The following is a 19,698-nucleotide window of genomic DNA, read 5'->3' on the forward strand; positions in this document are numbered from 1 at the left end:
CATAAATGCTGTTATTCTTGATTGAATCATTCATAAATAATTTACCTCCTCATGACATTGAACAGAAGTAAATGCAGAAACATACCTGTTAGTTAACATATTTTGCCCAGAACAAAATGCAGTTCTTATATCAGTGTCTGATGAGGATGAAAGTGAAGGTATTAAAAGTATCCCTCAACTTTTATGCAGACAGTCATCTGACTTACCTGGAAAATAATGGATATCACTGCCCTCGTGTGGTCATAGTGTTCACCCCTCTCATTCGCTGCCGTAAGTACAGACAACTACTCTCCAAGACATGTATTCGTTGCGTGCCATGAGTGACTGACATATTTGTCTACCAATAGTAATACGTCATGGAAATGTTATCGTCCAATCCAGGCAGAGCATGTACCAAAAGAACCGGAATCTACGTAACAAATAGCAGGCTAAACAGTTGCTTTTTCTTGTCATTGCATACACTGAAATTACAGTAAATGCAACTTGCAAGTGCAGACATCAGGAAGCTGAGCAAAACTAGGTTCGTCTTAAGGTTGGTGTCCTTAAAAAAATTACGTTACATTCGGTTTTGTGGAGACTTCTCTTTGGGACTTCTTGATGATAAGATTAACTTGCTATACAGTAGCTAGCTACCACGGTCACGTGTCAGTTAACCCATTTCTAGACGCTTTTATTTTTAAATTTTATTTCACCTTTATTTAACCAGGTAAGCCAGTTGAGAACAAGTTCTCATTTACAACTGCGACCTGGCCAAGATAAAGCAAAGCAGTGCGATAAAAAACAACAACACAGAGTTACATATGGGGTAAAACAAAACATAAAGTCAAAAATACAAGATAAAATATATATATACAGTGTGTGCAAATGTAGCAAGTTATGGAGGTAAGGCAATAAATAGGCCATAGTGCAAAATAATTACAATTAGTATTAACACTAGAATGATAGATGTGCAAGAGATGATGTGCAAATAGAGATACTGGGGTGCAAATGAGCAAAATAAATAACAATATGGGGATGAGGTAGTTGGGTGGGCTAATTTCAGATAGGCTGTGTACAGGTGCAGTGATCGGTAAGGTGCTCTGACAACTGATGCTTAAAGTTAGTGAGGGAGATAAGAGTCTCCAGCTTCAGAGATTTTTGCAATTCGTTCCAGTCATTGGCAGCAGAGAACTGGAAGGAATGGCTGCCAAAGGAGGTGTTGGCTTTGGGGATGACCAGTGAGATATACCTGCTGGAGCGCATACTAAGGATGGGTGTTGCTATGGTGACCAATGAGCTAAGATAAGGCAGGGATTTGCCTAGCAGTGATTTATAGATGGCCTGGAGCCAGTGGGTTTGGCGACGAATATGTAGTGAGGACCAGCCAACAAGAGCGTACAGGTCACAGTGGTGGGTAGCATATAGGGCTTTGGTGACAAAACGGATGGCACTGTGATAGACTACATCCAATTTGCTGAGTAGAGTGTTGGAGGCTATTTTGTAAATGACATCGCCGAAGTCAAGGATCGGTAGGATAGTCAGTTTTACGAGGGCATGTTTGGCAGCATGAGTGAAGGAGGCTTTGTTGCGAAATAGGAAGCCGATTCTAGATTTAACTTGGGATTGGAGATGCTTCATGTGATTCTGGAAGGAGAGTTAACAGTCTAACCAGACACCTAGGTATTTGTAGTTGTCCACATACTCTAGGTCAGACCCGTCGAGAGTAGTGATTCTAGTCGGGTGGGCGGGTGCCAGCAGCGTTCGATTGAAGAGCATGCATTTAGTTTTACTAGTGTTTAAGAGCAGTTGGAGTCTACTGAAGGAGTGTTGTATGGCATTGAAGCTCGTTTGGAGGTTTGTTAACACAGTGTCCAAAGAAGGGCCAGATGTATACAAAATGGTGTCGTCTGCGTAGAGGTGGATCTGAGAGTCACCAGCAGCAAGAGCGACATCATTGATATACACGGAGAAAAGAGTCGGCCCAAGAATTGAACCCTGTGGTACCCCCATAGAGACTGCCATAGGTCCTGACAACAGGCCCTCCGATTTGACACATTGAACTCTATCTGAGAAGTAGTTGGTGAACCAGGCGAGGCAGTCATTTGAGAAACCAAGGCTATTTAGTCTGCCAATAAGAATGCAGTGGTTGACAGAGTCGAAAGCCTTGGCCGGGACGATGAAGACTGCTGCACAGTACTGTCTATAATCGAGCGCGGTTATAATATCGTTTAGGACCTTGAGCGTGGCTGAGGTGCACCCATGACCAGCTCGGAAACTGGATTGCATAGCGGAGAAGGTACGTTGGGATTCGAAATGGTCGGTGATCTGTTTGTTAACTTGGCTTTCAAAAACGTTCGAAAGGCAGGGCAGGATGGATATAGGTCTGTAACAGTTTGGATCTAGAGTGTCACCCCCTTTGAAGAGGGGGATGACCGCGGCAGCTTTCCAATCTCTGGGGATCTCAGATGTTACGAAAGAGAGGTTGAACAGGCTAGTAATAGAGGTTGCGACAATTTCTAGCCCAGATGATTTGTAGGGGTCCAGATTTTGCAGCTCTTTCAGAACATCAGCTGTCTGAATTTGTGTGAAGGAGAAGCGGGGGGGGGGGGGGGGGGGGGCATGGACAAGTTGCAGCGGAGGGTGCAGAGCTGGTGGCCTGGGCAGTGGTAGCCAGGTGGAAAGCATGGCCAGCCGTAGCAAAATGCTTGTTGAAATTCTCGATTATTGTAGATTTATCGGTGGTGATAGTGTTTCCTAGCCTCAGTGCAGTGGACAGCTGGGAGGAGGTGCTCTTATTCTCCATGGACTTTACAGTGTCCCAAAACTTTTTGGAGTTAGTGCTACAGGATACACATTTCTGTTTGAAAAAGCTAGCCTTTGCTTTCCTAACTGCTTGTGTATATTATTTCCTAACTTCCCTGAAAAGTTGCATATCGCAGGGGCTATTCGATGCTAATGCAGTACGCCACAGGATGTTTTTGTGCTGGTCAAGGACAGTCAAGTCTGAGGAGAACCAGGGGCTATATCTGTTCTTAGTTCTGTTTTTTTTTGAATGGGGCATGCTTATTTAAGATTGAGAGGAAATTACTTTTAAAGAACAACGAGGCATCCTCTACTGATGGAATGAGATCGATATCCATCCAGGATACCTGGGCCAGGTCAATTAGGAAGGCCTGCTTGCTAAAAAATTTAGGGAGCGTTTGACAGTGATGAGGGGTGGTCGTTTGACCGCGGACCCGTTACGGACGCAGGCAATAAGGCAGTGATCGCTGAGATCCTGGTTGAAGACAGCGGAGGTGTATTTAGAGGGTAAGTTAGTCAGGATGATATCTATGAGGGTGCCCATGTTTACGGATTTAGGGTTGTACCTGGTAGGTTCGTTGATAGTTTGTGTGAGATTGAGAGCATCTAGTTTGGATTGTAGGATGGCCGGGGTGTTAACTAGCTTTAGCGCCTAATTGACAACATAGTCCAGGGATAGGTTAAATAATTGTTCCATTTTATGACACATGTATCAAACTTGGTACTCTAACACTAGATACCTTAAGGAACATTAGCTAAAGATTGGAGCCAGTCTGGGAAGCCTGTCATTCAACCAGGGTGGCCATCTTAATAAAATGGCTGCCATCCAGATTTCCTGTTAGAAAATAGGGTAAAATCATTCCAAACAGTATAAAAAATGACTTTGTAATGTTATTTACCCACTAAATAAACCCGACAGGTAGACAATAATTCTGATCAAAACTCTTAAGACCTTAATAGGGGTCATATTGAGGTCATTTTGATCATATTCCAGCAGCTATGTAAAAAACAGTGGTGGTCAGTGCTGTTTATGATGGAGGACAATTTATTTATTTATTTTTATGAGCATGGCCTTATTTCTATTACAGCATGTTGGATGACTGTCATTCATATTCCATTCACCCAGTTCAATATAACATCGAAAGGTTTAGGCTACTACATGATACTCAAATTTTCCCTATACCCATCATGAGGTTGCTACAACCTAGCCTATGAATGAAAGTTTACAACGTAGGTGCACACAGGTCGAGATAAAAATTTGAGGTGACAGACAGTTACACATGGACAGACAGTGACACATTCAATACCACCTTGCACACTCTTGCCTGCATCTAGCTTATCTAGGGTGTAATCATTAGTCCAACAGTTGCAAACAATAGTTTCTATTGGACAAATTCAGGTATTTCTATCCCTGTTTTGTTTGCTTCCGTTTAAGAAATGTTTTTCAACAGAATTGGCTGAATGAATACACCCCTGATCACGCATAAACAGAGTTCACTTTCAGAGCAGCCACGTTGTATTCATTCTAGCCTCTATGCACTCTCCTCCTCTCACCTTTTCCCTTCGTTTGTGGACTTCAATGAACAACACATCAGCTGTATGTGACCAGGCGATAAAAACGTTCCAAACCATGTCAGAACTGCTACACACAGCCGACATCGTTGCCCCATCTTAGCTAAAGTAACGTCCTAATCAACATAGCTAATATAACTAATGCGTTAGGAAACCTGCTACAATCATGTAGTAACGTTACAGTGTAAGCAGTTAGTCCGGCGGGCCCCGGTGGTAATAAATTAATAAAATCAAAAGCTTACCTTGACTTGGAAGAGTTCCAATGTTGTGTTGGATAGTCATAGCCAGCTAGCTAACATAGCATCCCTCTGTTTGAGCTGGGTGTTTGAGTAACTAAACTAGCCAGCTGCATTTGCTAGCTAAGTAAGTGAAACTGAAAGTGAAAAAAAATGACAATCTCTCTCTCTTGCTTCTCCATCATTTTTGAAGAAATTAATTTGTTGAACACTGTTCAACTGTTTTCTTTCTCTCTCTTTGAATCAACTACTCACCACATTTTATGCACTGCTAGATAGCTGCAGCTTATGCTTTCAGTACTAGAACCAAGAGCCTCCTAGGTTTTGTATTGAAGTCAATGTACCAAGAGGAGGACAGAAGCTAGCTGTCCTCTGGCTACACCATGGTGCTACCCTACAGAGTACTGTTTTATTTTTTTTATTTTTTTTAGTCATTTTTTAGCAGACGCTCTTATCAATAGCGACTTACAGTTAGTGAGTGCATACATTATTTTTAATACTAGCCCCCCGTGGGAATCGAACCCACAACCCTGGCGTTGCAAACACCATGCTCTACCAACTGAGCTACATCCCTGCCGGCCATTCCCTCCCCTACCCTGGACGACGGGCCAATTGTGCGCCGCCCCATGGGTCTCCCGGTCGCGGCCGGACGGATCATGTTTTTTTTTGTTGATGTTTGAAAATACGACCAAAAATGTGCCCAAAATGCTGTCCAAATCACAGATTTTGGGGGAATATTTTGATCCCTCAATTAAGAGGATAAATTTTCAGCATGCTCCTAATGATTTTAAAATATTGTGTGATATTTGTGGATTAGAATGATATATAACAAAACAGTGCTTGCATAATAAGTAATGGTAGCCTTAAAGGCTCTGCATGGTCAATCCGACATCTGCAGTGGCCGTACAGCATTCACTGATAAGCCAAAAGGCTGCACCGTTTTCCCACATGCATCTCCATCCCGAATCTCCCCATCTGTATGCTAGCTATACTACCATTTTATACGAATAGGAGTTAGCGTTTAGCAGTAACTTTTTCTAAACCTGAAAAGGGACAACTTCTAAATGCTATGCAGCGAAAACAGCCAAATATATCCAAATAAGATTTTAGTAACCACATTGTGGGCCTGTTACAATACATCAATCATGATGGATTTCACAAATATCCACTTTGTTAGATCAGATTTTTTGAATGTGCGTCAATCCAGCGTCCTTCTATCCCCCACGGTCTGCATTCCATTGACCTTTTTACCGCATCTATCCCCATTAACTCCCCAATCTCTTTCCAGGAGTTCTCCATGTTTGTTGTCAAGGAAGTGGGTTTGTGTTTATACAGGATGTACCGCCCCCACCTACCGTCAACCAATCATGTAATTGCAGAGCTATACGGCGCTATGCGGAGCCCTTCGAATTGTTAAAAAATTTGGGCGGTGCACATAATCAGTTTACGGAGCTCAATTTGGCCTCCGCAAGCCTCTAGAGGCTCCACAATTGCGTCACACCCTCTGTACGGAGCCTCTGGACCACAAATCCGGATCAAGCATAAATTGGCTTTTAGTATCGTGTTCCATACCTCCCATTCAAAAAGGTAGTGTTCTATTGGAATGGCTTCATGTCCATTTTCAATATTTTAAGTACAGGGAAGTAAGTACAGGGAAGGTTTCTTGTCACATTTGTTGAAATTGACAAAGTACAGAATATCATATTTTATATCATTGTAATTAGTAGACTTTAAGGAACACCCATTTGACCATTTTAAGTGTTTAAATATAAAACACTGAAAATTAGGATGAAAGTATGTTCAAGAATCAGCCATTTGGGTAGATTTTGGGGCACTTTCTCACCACTTTTCTACAAAATATTTTAAAGGATACATATACTGTATGGCATCCTTGGGCCATTTGATGTTGTTCTCCAGACCCCCTCAAACAGTTTAAGCCATCATTGGGCTGTATGGACCAGTTATTTATGGAGATATGGACATGTGAATCCTGTCCAATATGACTCTGGAGCTGGTTGGTGGTCATTTTAGAAAACTGAGTATAATCAGGGGCGTAGTGCTACTGGAGCAATGAATCTCACAAGATCACTTAATGAAGGATTAATTAGTACTCTGCATAACAGCCTGAATATAATAGCATACTATAACGTTATGTAAGACCAAAAACACCACGTAATGTCTTATGAGATTTGAGGATGATTGTGCTGAATGGTCACATTTTATTCTCATGATGCAGCCAAAACTAAACAGCGCACACCATATGATAAATGTGCTCTGATGGAAACAATAAAGGTAGGCTAATCTGTAGCTTGTTAATATCATCTGCTCTGAAATCCACTCAGAGTATTTACTGTGTGACATTGGGATCAACATTTCTAAATGGTTTGAAACAAAAATAAAAAGGATTTTCATTCAGTTCCACATGTGTACTTAGAGGAATGTATGCAAATTGGCCCATAACTCCAACTTTACAACAACATAGGCCTAGGACTACACATCCTTTTACGCAGGGTTCATAAAGACATTGGCAAGTCAAATTCAAGGACTTTCAGGGACTTTTTCAAGCACTTCATTGTAATTTCCAAGGACCTCAATGTTATACAATTGTATAATTTATATAATTGTACATATAGGGCCTAATATAGAACCCCCCTCCCCAGAAAGCATGCAAAAGTGTTTTTAAAAAAGTAGGCCATTACCACTTGAAGAATAATGCATTTTCTAGGCCTTGCCAATGCATTGATATTCAAATTGTTATTACATTCTAAAATATGTGAGGATAATGTGGACATTGCCTGACTAAATACACTGACCAAAAATATAAACACAACATGCAACAATTTCAGTTACAGTTCATATAAGGAAATCAGTAAATTCAAATAAATTAATTAGGCCCTAATCTATGGATTACACATGACTAGTCATCTAGCAGACACTTATCCAAGCTGTTTAAAGGCACAGTCAACTTAGTGTATGTAAACTTCTGACCAACTGGAATTGTGATACAGTGAATTATAAGTGAAATAATCTGTCTGTAAATAATAATAATAATAATAATAATAGTATGCCATTTAGCAGACGCTTTTATCCAAAGCGACTTACAGTAAACAATTGTTGGAAAAATTACTTGTGTCACGCACAAAGTAAAAGTCCTATCCGACTTGCCAAAGTTATAGTTTTTTAACAAGAAATGTGTGGAGTGGTTAAAAAATGAGTTTTAATGATTCCAACCTAAGTGTATGTAAACTTCCGACTTCAACTGTAAGTATTCAGACCCTTTGCTCAGTACTTTGTTGAAGCACCTTTGGCAGCGATTACAGCATTGAGTCTTCTTGGGTATGACGCTACAATACAACAGGTGTAGACCTTACCGTGAAATCCTTACTTACAAGCCCTTAACCAACAATGCAGTTTTAAGAAAATAGAGTGAAGAAAATATTTACTAAATAAAGTTTAAAAAATTACACAATAAAATAACAATAACGAGGCTATATACAGGGGGTAGGGGTACTGAGTCAATGTGCGGGGATGCAGGTTAGTTGAGGTAATTGAGATAATTTGTATATGTAGGTAGGGGTAAAGTGACTATGTGTAGATAATAAACAGTGAGTAGCAGCAGTGTAACAACAAACGGGGGAAGGGTGTCAGTGTAAATAGTCCGGTTGGCCATTTGATTAATTGTTCAGCAGTCTTATGGCATGGGGGTAGAAGCTGTTAAGGAGTCTACATGTTTCAAGCAGACGAACATAGTCCCTGTGCCCAAGAACGTGAAAGTAACCTGCCTAAATGACTACCGCCCCGTAGCACTCACGTCTGTAGCCATGAAGTGCTTTGAAAGGCTGGTCATGGCTCACATCAACACCATTATCCCAGAAACTCTAGACCCACTCCAATTTGTATACCGCCTCAACAGATCCACAGATGATGCAATCTCTATTGCACTCCACACTGCCCTTTCCCACCTGGACAAGAGGAACACCTACGTGAGAATGATATTAATTGACTACAGCACAGCGTTCAACACCATAGTGCCCTCAAAGCTCATCACTAAGCTAAGGACCCTGGGACTAAACACCTCCCTCTGCAACTGAATCATGGACTTCCTGACGGCCCGCCCCCAGGTGGTAAGGGTCGGTAACAACACATCTGCCATACTGATCCTCAACACGGGGGCCCCTCAGGGGTGCGTGCTCAGTCCCCTCCTGTACTCCCTGTTCCCCCATGACTGCATGGCCAGGCACAACACCATCATTAAGTTTGCCGACGACACAACAGTGGTAAGCCTGATCACCGACAATGATGAGACAGGGAGGAGGTCAGAGACCTGGCCGTGTGGTGCCAGGATAACAACCTCTCCCTCAATGTGATCAAGACAAAGGAGATGATTGTGGACTACAGGAAAAAAAAGAGGCCTGAGCACGCCCCCATTCTCATCGACGGGCTGTATTGGAACAGGTGGAGAGCTTCAAGTTCCTTGGTGTCCACATCACCAACGAACTATCATGGTCCAAACACACCAAGACAGTCGTGAAGAAGGCACGACAAAGCCTATTCCCCCTCAGGAGACTGAAAAGATTTGGCATGGGTCCTCAGATCCTCAAAAAGTTATACAGCTGCACCATCGAGAGCATCCTGACTGGTTGCATCACCGCCTGGTATGGCAACTGCTCGGCCTCCGACCGCAAGGCACTACAGAGGGTAGTGCGTACGGCCCAGTACATCACTGGGGCCAAGCTTCCTGCCATCCAGGACCTCTATACCAGGCAGTGTCAGAGGAAGGCCCTAAAAATGGTCAAAGACTCCAGCCACCCTAGTCATAGACTGTTCTCTCTGCTATCGCACGGCAAGCGGTACCGGAGCGCCAAGTGTAGGTCCAAAAGGCTTCTTAATAGCTTCTACCCCCAAGCCATAAGACTATTTGCATTGTCCCCTCCCCAAACCCCTCTCCCCCTCTTTTACGCTGCTGCTACTCTCTGTTTATTATCTATGCATAGTCACTCAACCTCTACCTACATGTACATATTACCTCGACTAACCGGTGCCCCCGCACATTGACTCTGTACTGGTACCCACTCTAAATAGCCTCCCTACTGTTCTTTTTATTTTACTGCTGCTCTTTAATTATGTTATTTTTATTTTTTACTTATCTATTTTTTTCTTAACTCTATTTTCTTAAAACTGCATTGTTGGTTAAGTGCTTGTAAGTAAGCATTTCACTGTAAGGTCTACACCTGTTGTATTCGGCGCATGTGGCAAATAATATTTGATTTGATTTGAAGCAGGCTTCCCCAAAAAATATTATAATAATTGATCTTTCATCTCTCTGTGTTTCATAAATGTTTATTCAATTCACAAGAGGCTGAATGTATCTCACCGGAGAAAGCATTCGAGCGAACGAAACAGCTATCTATCTGATGCTGTCTGGTCAAAATAGAGTATAACATTGTTGCAAGGATGCAAGCATTTGGCCTCCCTTGATCATTTTTTAAATAAAATAATAGCCAACCAGCGTTGAGCTAAACTGAGTGATCTCAGCTGTGAATGGTCATAGTGCACCAAAAAAGTTGTCAAGGGATGCCAAACGTCATGGAGGTAGGGATTTGGACTTGTGGTTTTACTTAATTCTTCGTACTGGCCAATGATTATAACGGCGATTCTGATCCAACCATAAATTCATACATTGTGCCCCTGATCTGAGAGAATGGAAGTTTAACATGTAGTATATTAATGTTTACTAGGTGGCCTGGCGCATCTTTGCCCATGAATGGAAGTTAGGCTAGCGAGCAAGCATTATAGCCAGGTAGCCTAGGACAACAAAAACAAAAACAGTGTACTGTATGACAGAGTCATAGACCGTTTAGGCATCATGAAAGAGGAGGATGGCATTGGCATAGGGTGAGTCAACATGTTTTTTCTACTTGCATGCACACACACAAACAAACAAACAAACAAACAAACAAACAAACAAACTTACACACACAGAAATCAGTACCATGGACAGCCACACCATATTTAGCTTAAGTTGATTGGACAAAATCGTTTTTGGTGTCTTTTAGTTGTCACTATTAGACTAAGCATAGGTGATTAGATGATGTTGAAGTTGAAATGATGATGCGCAGAATATCAGATCTCAACAACGATTGGAGAAGTGTTTAACATCACCAGTAGGCTTAGGCTACCACATCCTTATGATATAAATATTTTCATAAGTGCAACGTGAATGCAAGAGACGGGTTGTAATATTGTGACTTTAATTGAATTTGTTGATAAAATGTGGGACATGATTGTTTCGTTGCGGGACAAAGGGTCAAAATGCGTGACTGTCCCGCACAATCCAGGTCATGTGGTCACCCTAACCGCTACTGGCACACACAAGCTTGTTGCTCTGGTCTAACGTTAAGCCAACTCTCAAAAGTTCAAAGTCATTCAAAGTTCCTTCATAGAAGCCGCTCCTCCGTAGGTATAATTCGGTGGACCTAATCAGAGATATTAGAGAAAGGAAGAGATAGGAATCCCATTTTGCAATGAATGGAGGAATGTATAACGCCTTACCCAGCAGACTGTCTACCAATTGCGTTCAATTTTATAAGCGCAACGTGATTGCAAGAGACAGGTTTTAATATTGTGACTAAAATAAGGGACAAATTAACCTCGTGTTGTCATGCGGCGTCACGCAGTTGCTAAGCTAATCGTCACGCCATCCCTTCTCAAAGTCGGGGTATGAGTCGAGAAACCTACCTATTTTCCTCGAAAGTACATAATGTTGCTATTCCAAAGCTATACGATATTACAGAGAACAGGTTAATTATCTCACATCTCTGAAAGGTTTTGTAATGTTGTACTTTTTGTTGACGAAATTCATACTAATGTTGGGTTTTTGAGCTAGCACCCAATTGACTCCCATTCACTCCTTGAAGGAGAGCTCTACTTGTCCTAGAATCTCCCAGAATGCAACGCACGGCCATCTTCCTCTACCACTCTCTTCACTGCTTCAGCATACAACACTTTCTGTACTACTCTGACCCTGGCAACCTCAACCTGCATTTCTCTCACCGGACACCTCCGATCTCCAGCCCCATGGGCACCCCCACAGCTAACACGCACAACTTTCTCCACCGATACTACACATTACTTCCTCTCATGCCCTCCTGCACACTTCTCACATCTAGGAATCTCCATCCTACACACTGCTGCAACATGACAATAAGCTTGGCACCTAAAACACTGTAGTATTTTCAGAACAAAATCTCTCACGGGATAACTGACACATCCTAACTTGACCTTGTCAGGCAAAGACTCAGTATCAAAACTCAGCAGGACAATGTCTTCTCCATTTCACCACGCTCTCCACCGGGTCTGCGTAGCACCAAACGGCGGGTATCACAGACACCAGGAATCTTCACTTCCAGCTGATCCTCCTCAATACTTAATGCCACCCCCGTTATCATTCCTTTCAACGGCGCCCCGCTCCGGAGAACAAAGCAAGTCACAGTTCTTGTCCGTTGTCACGTGGCCCGCTTCCTCTGGACGGAAGAAACACAATAAATCATCACGGGTCCACTTTGCGTTACTTTCACCGACTCAACAGTCCCCAACCTCTTCTCCACCCAACTTGACACCACATATGGGTCAGCCAGAATGATCCATTCTCTCCACAAATCTCACTCCCACTGGGCCAGTATCATCCTTTTCATCATTGGGACAAGGCTCGAACTCGGCGATCCTCACCACAGGTACTTCATCCTCACTCTTGTCAGGTTCCATCTCTGAACTACTGGAGCATGTATCCCTCTTTTTGCACTTGACGCCAACCTTCCTCACCACACCGCTTCCCTCTCGGTGGTCATCACTGCACCTGCCACCACATGTAATTCATCCTCACTATTGTCACGTTCCATTTCCTTCTGTAGCTCTTCCAAACATTCTGTGTGATCCTCCATTCCATATTCACTCATAACATATTCCACTTTTCTACTTTTCTCTTGTCCGCCATCTTCTCCTTCATCAGATCTTCCAGAAGTCTTGTGCAATCCCCCACTCCATAATTATTCATAATATGTTCCACTTTCCTTCATTTTTTTGTTGTCTGCCATCTTCCGCTTCCGTTCCGCTTGCCACCTTTTGACTGCCGTATCTCTGGCCTATTTCAGATAATGCATGTCATAACAAGATGCCCAGCGCTTCAAGCCAAACCTTCTCCTCCACCCTTTCTCGCTCTCTCCCCACCCGCAAAATTTCAGTCACATTTCGCGCCCTACACTTGTCTGTCCAATGCATGTAAACAACTATAGCTGGAACGCTCCATAGCAAGCTGCTTTATCCACACTGTTTGGTGAAGTCATTTAATGTAGTGTTAAATGTATATAAAAAAATATATAGATTTCAGAAGTTTAAAATGTAACAGAAAGGAACGATATAAACCGTTACTTTTTTGGGTTCGAACCGGTTCGGAACTTTATTTTGCTGTTTGGATTGCACCTGTGTTGTCACTGAAAAATACTGTCGGCTGCAACTGTATTAAAAACGGTTAAAACAGTGTAAGTGTATATTTTGCATTTGTGAAATTAGTTTGATGTGATACGAAAGTAAAGGGCTTTATGTTTCTAGAGAATTGATTCACGTTTAGATGGAGTATTTGGCTGTTTTGGCTGCCAGAGACTATTTGCCTTTAAACAGAACATGTACTGTAAGGTCCTTGGACTATAAGGAGGAATGTGAGGCTTCTTTAGTCTATTATTGGGATACTTCCGTATTCCCCAAATGTAGATTCGTATCAAAAGGCTCCATGTGCGATTCTCACAGACCTAGCATAACTACACAAATCATAACAGTGATTCTGATAAGTCTATATTGGTCAAGCATATCAATATACAATGCAGTCTAAAAAATAAATATGATCATCATACATGTCGTTTTTCAGCAGGTGTTGCTTGTAAAGATGGAGGGAGTGCATCCTCGTGAGGAGAAGCAGACTGAAACTGCTTGCTGTGCATCCCAATGTCCCAAAGATGAAGAGGAGAGGCAGGGACAAGGGGCTATGTTATGGTCTATCCAGGAGGCAGTGGAGAGGCAGACCAAGCAGATAGGAGCGTCCGCCTGTGGGGCAACGGCCGTAGTGGACGTCCTACAGGCCCTCGGCATCGTCGTGGCACCGGAGAAGGCTGACCGGTGTGTGCGGACGCGCCTGAGGAGGAACGAGGCACCGCTGCCCGACTACCTGTTCTCCCGGAGCGAGGCCGGTACTGACCGTTGACCACTTACTGCACATTCTATTTAGCTAACAACCGTGCACTGTTTTCACAATAATCACCTGACCACATCCGCAAACTCTAACCTAATAACCACAATTTATGACAAGAATCCTTGGCTCCAACCCTAATTTGACTTAACACAACAGCCAACCACAACACTCACCCAGCAGTCTACTCTGACCACAACCGACCACCCTTAGAACTTCCTCACTATACCACCATTTCTCTGACTGGACCACAAGCCCTCAACCATAACCACCAAATGCTCTGTCAACTGTGTTTGTGTGTATGTGTGCATGCTTGTGTGTTTCTGTATTTATTTTCCACTGTTGTATATCTGTGATACAGCCTCCTTTCTGTCTCTTCCCCTCTCCCAGGCGCCACACACTCACAGCTGATAGCTGGGGCGGAGCAGGCCAGTGGTGGGCGCGTGCTGGGTTGCCACTTCCCCCTCCACCCTCGCCGGCGGGTGAGGCTGGTACCCTGGCTGGCACGGTGGATCCAGAGAGGGGCAGTGCCCGTGGCCACCATGAACATGCAACTGGCAGTGCCCGAGGGAGAGGAGGTTCCCGACGCATGGCACCACCAACTCATCTTTGGGGTCGGACCCAACACTGTCTATATGACCAACCCCCTGGATGTGGGTAAGTTGTGTGTGTGTGTGTGTGTGTGTGTGAGAGAGAGTATAGTCTGTGTGTGACTTCATGCATTCTATGTCCCAGTGAGTGAGCAGGAGGTGCATCAGCGACTCTGCAGTGAATCTGTGTTGCTGATACGTCGAGAGGATGTGCTGCTGAGATTGACAGCTGACGCCCCTCTGTCTAGCCTATCAGACGACCAGTCTGACCCACGCTGGAAAGCCCTGGATGTGGAGGGTGAGAGAGAGATTTCACCACTCTTTGTTACTCTGGTCATGTTCCCCTGTTCAGATGTTGCATGCATCAACCAATGGTTGTGTGCCATGTCATCGACTGTGTCATCAACTGACAGATTGCTATAACATATGATGTGGTTTAGGAGTGGGCGATATACCGGTTTGATAGTAAAAACCGGTATTGTGCCGCGCCATGATATGGATTTAGCAATATCATGGATACCGCGATTTATTCAGAATTCATAAATTCGAATTTTGCATCAATATTTTTTTGTTCCAAATTTCAACTGAGTGATAGTACTAAGTAGCTACATCTTTTTTTTTTTTTTTTTATCCAACCTTTCTTGGTTCTTACGAATAAAAGAATGTATGTTAATATGTTGACCTATTTTTATGAGCGCACGTCGCATGCACTTGTTGCACGCATGTAGTGCTAGCAACAAAGAAGTGTGCAGGCAGCTGCAGTTAGGAGGCAGGTTAACTATTGGGGGAAAACTTTACAATCCAGGATGAGCGAAAACACAGAAATTGATGTTGCTCAAGAGCAGGAGGATAAATTGGTTAAGAAGAAAGGGGGCACCTCTGTTGTTTGGAACTGGTTTGGCTTTAAAATCTCCGACCCCGACCAAAACACTACCCTATGCAAGTTGTGTCGTCGTGTTGTCTTAGCAAAAGGTGGAAACACGACCAACCTGTTCAATCACTTAAAAAACATACATGTCCGTGAGTATGAACAATGCACCAGAATGCGTGAGACAGTAAGCCCAGGAGCTCGCCCGAAGACAAGCCAGACTCGCACTCAACAATCAATTATATCATCATTTGCTGCCGGTACTTGCTATGAGAAGACGAGCAAAAAATGGATAGACATCACAGCTGCGATTACAAATCACATAGCGAAGGACATGGTACCGATTCAAACTGTGGAGAAAGAGGGGTTCAGAAAGTTGATTCAAACTCTGGACCCAAGATATGAGATCCCGAGCCGCAAATATTTTAGCCAAAAATGCCTGCCACAGCTTTACACAGAATGCTGGGACAGAGTTTACAGTGAGATAAATAACATTCCATTCTTCTCCACTACTGCCGATCTATGGTCAAGTCGTACCACAGAACCTTATATAAGCCTCACAATCCATTACATAGACGGTGACTGGAAACTGAAAAGTAAGTGCCTACAGACGTCTTATTTCCCAGACGACCACACCGGGGAAATAATTGCAGGTGGGCTGAGGGACATACTGTCGTCCTGGGGATTAAAAGAGTCGCGTCAAGTTTGTATGACGACCGACAGCGGATCGAACATGATCAAGGCATTGCAGCTGAACAAGTGGGCAAACCTTGGATGTTTCGGACACAGGCTGCACAATGCTATTGGTAAGTTTCAGGACTGTAGCCTAGGCCTACCCTGTATGATGCTTATTATTAAGAAAAAATACAGCTCACATCAGCCATGTACCGTAGGCTAAATCTAAGCACATCAGATTTGTAAAATGTGTAACAGTTGAATGTAAATGCCGTAAATCCTCAAACAAAGATTAAAAGTTATATTGTATTGTGATTTCTATATAAAAATGCATTATTATTAATTATTATTGTATTGTGATTCGATTATTTTTCACCCTATTATTTTGATTTCTTATTCCCAATTTCCAGAGAGGAGTGTCCAAAACGCTCCCGGGCCACAGGGGTGTGCGATTTCCCGGGCCACAGGGGTTTGCAAAAAGGTGGTTAGCACGTTCTCATACAGCTGGAAAAAGCAGAAGGCCCTGATGACAGCACAGAATGAACTAAGCCTGCCCCTGCACAAGCTCATCACAGAATCTCCGACAAGGTGGGGATCTCGTCTGAAAATGATGGAAAGAGTCCTGGAGCAGGAAAAGGCCATTACACAGGTCCTGGCAGGGGACAAAAAGACACGGCACCTTGTACCTACCTGGCAAGACATCCAGGTCTTGGAATCAGTCACAGCAGCACTGAAGCCACTCCAGGACTTTACAGATGCCCTGTCAGGAGAAGCGTATGTGAGCGTGTCCTATTTGAAGCCTGTCATCAATCTGTTAAATGCAGAGGTTCTAAATCTGAGCAAGGACGATACAGAACTGACCAAAGAGATCAAGATCAAGGTTCTTGATTACTTGAATAACAAGTACACTGACCCTGCAACAGATGAGCTGCTCTCCATGGCTACCTTTCTAGATCCAAGGTTCAAGACCAGGTACATGTCCGCTGAGAAACTGGAGGACATTAAGGTATTTATTCATTTGTTCTTGTTTTATTGCTTCAAATGTAAAGCACTTTGGGCTGCATTTTATGTATGAAAGGTGCTATACAAATAAAGTTTAATTATTTTCATTTTTTAAGGTGAGAGCTGCCTCAGAGACCGAAGCCCTCCTGGTGGAGAACACAGCCCTGGGAAAATCGTCTCTTGCAGAGGATCACACTGACAGGGAGAAAGAAGCTTCCACTGCTCATCAATCAGGCAAGAAGCCCAAGAAGAGCCTTGGGAGCTTCTTTAAGCAGACCAGCAGTGCACCTGCCTCATGTTCAGAGAGGCAGATCATTGAGCAAGAGCTGAATAGCTACATTCTGGCAACGGCAGCAGACAGCGAGTCTGATCCTTTGGAGTGGTGGCGATTTCACGGATCTAATTTTCCACGTGTGAGTTGTCTGGCAAAGAAATACTTATGCATCCCTGCCACAAGTGCCCCCTCTGAGAGGGCATTCAGCACTGGGGGCAATGTGGTGACATGTCACAGGGCAGCACTAAAGCCAGAAACAGTCAACATGCTGGTATTCCTGGCACGGAACTTGTGAAGAAAGTTCTAGTGAAGATTTGTTGATATTGTTGATAATTGATGGTTGAGGCTTGAAAGGTTTAGTTTCAAACGGTTAGTTTTTTACATATCTACGGACCGTAGCCAAAACAAACACACGTATTTGAATTTGTAATTACCTTATTTTCTTTATCTCCTGTTATTTTTTATTTAATTTTACTTAATATCTAATTTATATATATATATATATATATAGGCCTACCTACCTCATGTTTACGGAATGCATGTTTGCACAATACAAATAAAAACTTTTCAGGTCCATACGGTCCAATGCCTCACTCTTTCTGGTTATATAAGGTTCAAATACATTTTTCCTTAACTAATATAATTTAAGCAAGAAGGGATATTAAAATGTGATTCATATTTTTTTACGTCATATATCGTTATATCATATCGATATCGTCTGGACAGTGGAAAATATCGTGATATGAATTTTAGCTCATATCGCCCACCCCTAATGTGGTTTGCTGATACGTAAAATAGCTATCCAGGCTTTTTAAGATCTGGCATGCATCAGTAATGCCTCGGCAGAGGAAGGCGCCCTCTGTCTGTCTGTCTGTCTCTCTCTCTCTGTCTCTCTCTCTCACTGTCTCACTCTCTCTCTCACTCTTTGTCTCAGAAGAACACATACAAACAATTTATTTCTGCCAAAGCAGGATGTCAATGACGAGTGTGCGTATGTGCGCACACCTGTTCGTTTGTGTGGGTGTGGTCCTTTACTCCCTTAGGTCAAGTGAGGCAGATGATTCGTGAGGAAGACCATGATGATGAAGATCAGTTTAGGATGAGCCACGTCGTGATCCCCGCAGCGTACAGTTCAGGTGTGACGTTCTTCGCCCTCAGAGACTCAGACCTAGGGCAGGAGCTTCTCCACACCCCTGAACTCCCTTTGCTTTGATATGGCTGGACAGTGGACACATCATTATCAAAAATCTTGCTGTGATTGGACAATACATCTTTGACCTTCCCACTTTTGTTGCATGTATTCGGTGAGGGGAAACATTCAGAACATGGTGATAGAAATTTCATTAATAGGGCTGACATGGTTCCTTATTCTACAGGTAAGAGATGCTTGTCTGTTCTACATAATATATTTCTATCAGAACATCCCACAGCGTTGTACCCTGCTGAACTTGTCCCAGGTGTATTCAGTGAGGTGAAACGCTGAAAAACAGCTAGAAACGATAGAATTGATAGAGCTGACTCAATTCCCTATTCAGACACAACTCATAACAGTGATACAGATCGAGTTGAAGTCGGAAGTTTACATACACCTTAGCCAAATACATTTAAACTCAGTTTTTCACAATTCCTGATATTTAATCCTAGTAAAAATTCCCTGTCTTATGTCAGTTAGGATCACCACTTTATTTTAAGAATGTGAAATGTCAGAATAATAGTAGAGAGAATGATTTATTTCAGCTTTTATTTATTTCATCACATTCCCAGTGGGTCAGAAGTTTACATGCACTCAATTAGTATTTGGTAGCATTGCCTTTAAATTGTTTAACTTCGGTCAAACGTTTCAGGTAGTCTTCCACAAGCTTCCCACAATAAGTTGGGTGAATTTTGGCCCATTCCTCCTGACAGAGCTGGTGTAACTGAGTCAGGTTTGTAGGCCTCCTTGCTCGCACACGCTTTTTCAGTTCTGCCCACACATTTTCTATAGGATAGAGGTCAGGGCTTTGTGATGACCACTCCAATACCTTGACTTTGTTGTCCATAAGCCAATTTGCCACAACTATGGAAGAATGCTTGGGGTCATTGTCCATTTGGAAGACCCATTTGCGACCAAGCTTTAACTTCCTGACTGATGTCTTGAGATGTTGCTTCAAAATATCCACAAAATTTTACACAAAAGTGTACCAGTCCCTCCTGCAGCAAAGCACCCCCACAGCATGATGATGCTACCCCCGTGCTTCACGGTTGGGATGGTGTTCTTCGGCTTGCAAGGCCCCCCTTTTTCCTCCAAACATAACGATGGTCATTATGGCCAAACAGATCTATTTTTGTTTCAGCAGACTAGAGGACAATTCTCCAAAAAGTACGATCTTTGTCCCCATGTGCAGTTGCAAACCGTAGTCTGGCTTTTTTATGGCAGTTTTGGAGCAGTGGCTTCTTCCTCGCTGAGCAGACTTTCAGGTTAT

At 43.0% G+C, this 19,698-nt stretch overlaps 1 protein-coding gene across 1 annotated transcript; it reads left to right on the forward strand.

Annotated features, from left to right (window-relative positions):
* Positions 1 to 435: 435 nt before the first annotated feature.
* LOC311110365 (uncharacterized protein) lies at positions 436 to 18,449 on the forward strand (the record flags this gene model as incomplete). The annotated part of the gene is made up of 6 exons (XM_084188911.1): positions 436 to 532; positions 13,513 to 13,828; positions 14,218 to 14,484; positions 14,563 to 14,715; positions 15,912 to 15,992; positions 18,280 to 18,449. The coding sequence occupies exons 2-6, from the start codon at positions 13,528 to 13,530 to the stop codon at positions 18,447 to 18,449; spliced, it is 972 nt and encodes a 323-aa protein (XP_084045037.1). The 5' UTR covers positions 436 to 532; positions 13,513 to 13,527.
* Between the last annotated feature and the right edge of the window lie 1,249 nt (positions 18,450 to 19,698).

The sequence above is a fragment of the Coregonus lavaretus genome (genome assembly GCF_964263955.1).
Source record: "Coregonus lavaretus genome assembly, contig: SUPER_35_unloc_4, whole genome shotgun sequence".
Taxonomy (NCBI): Eukaryota; Metazoa; Chordata; class Actinopteri; order Salmoniformes; family Salmonidae; genus Coregonus; species Coregonus lavaretus.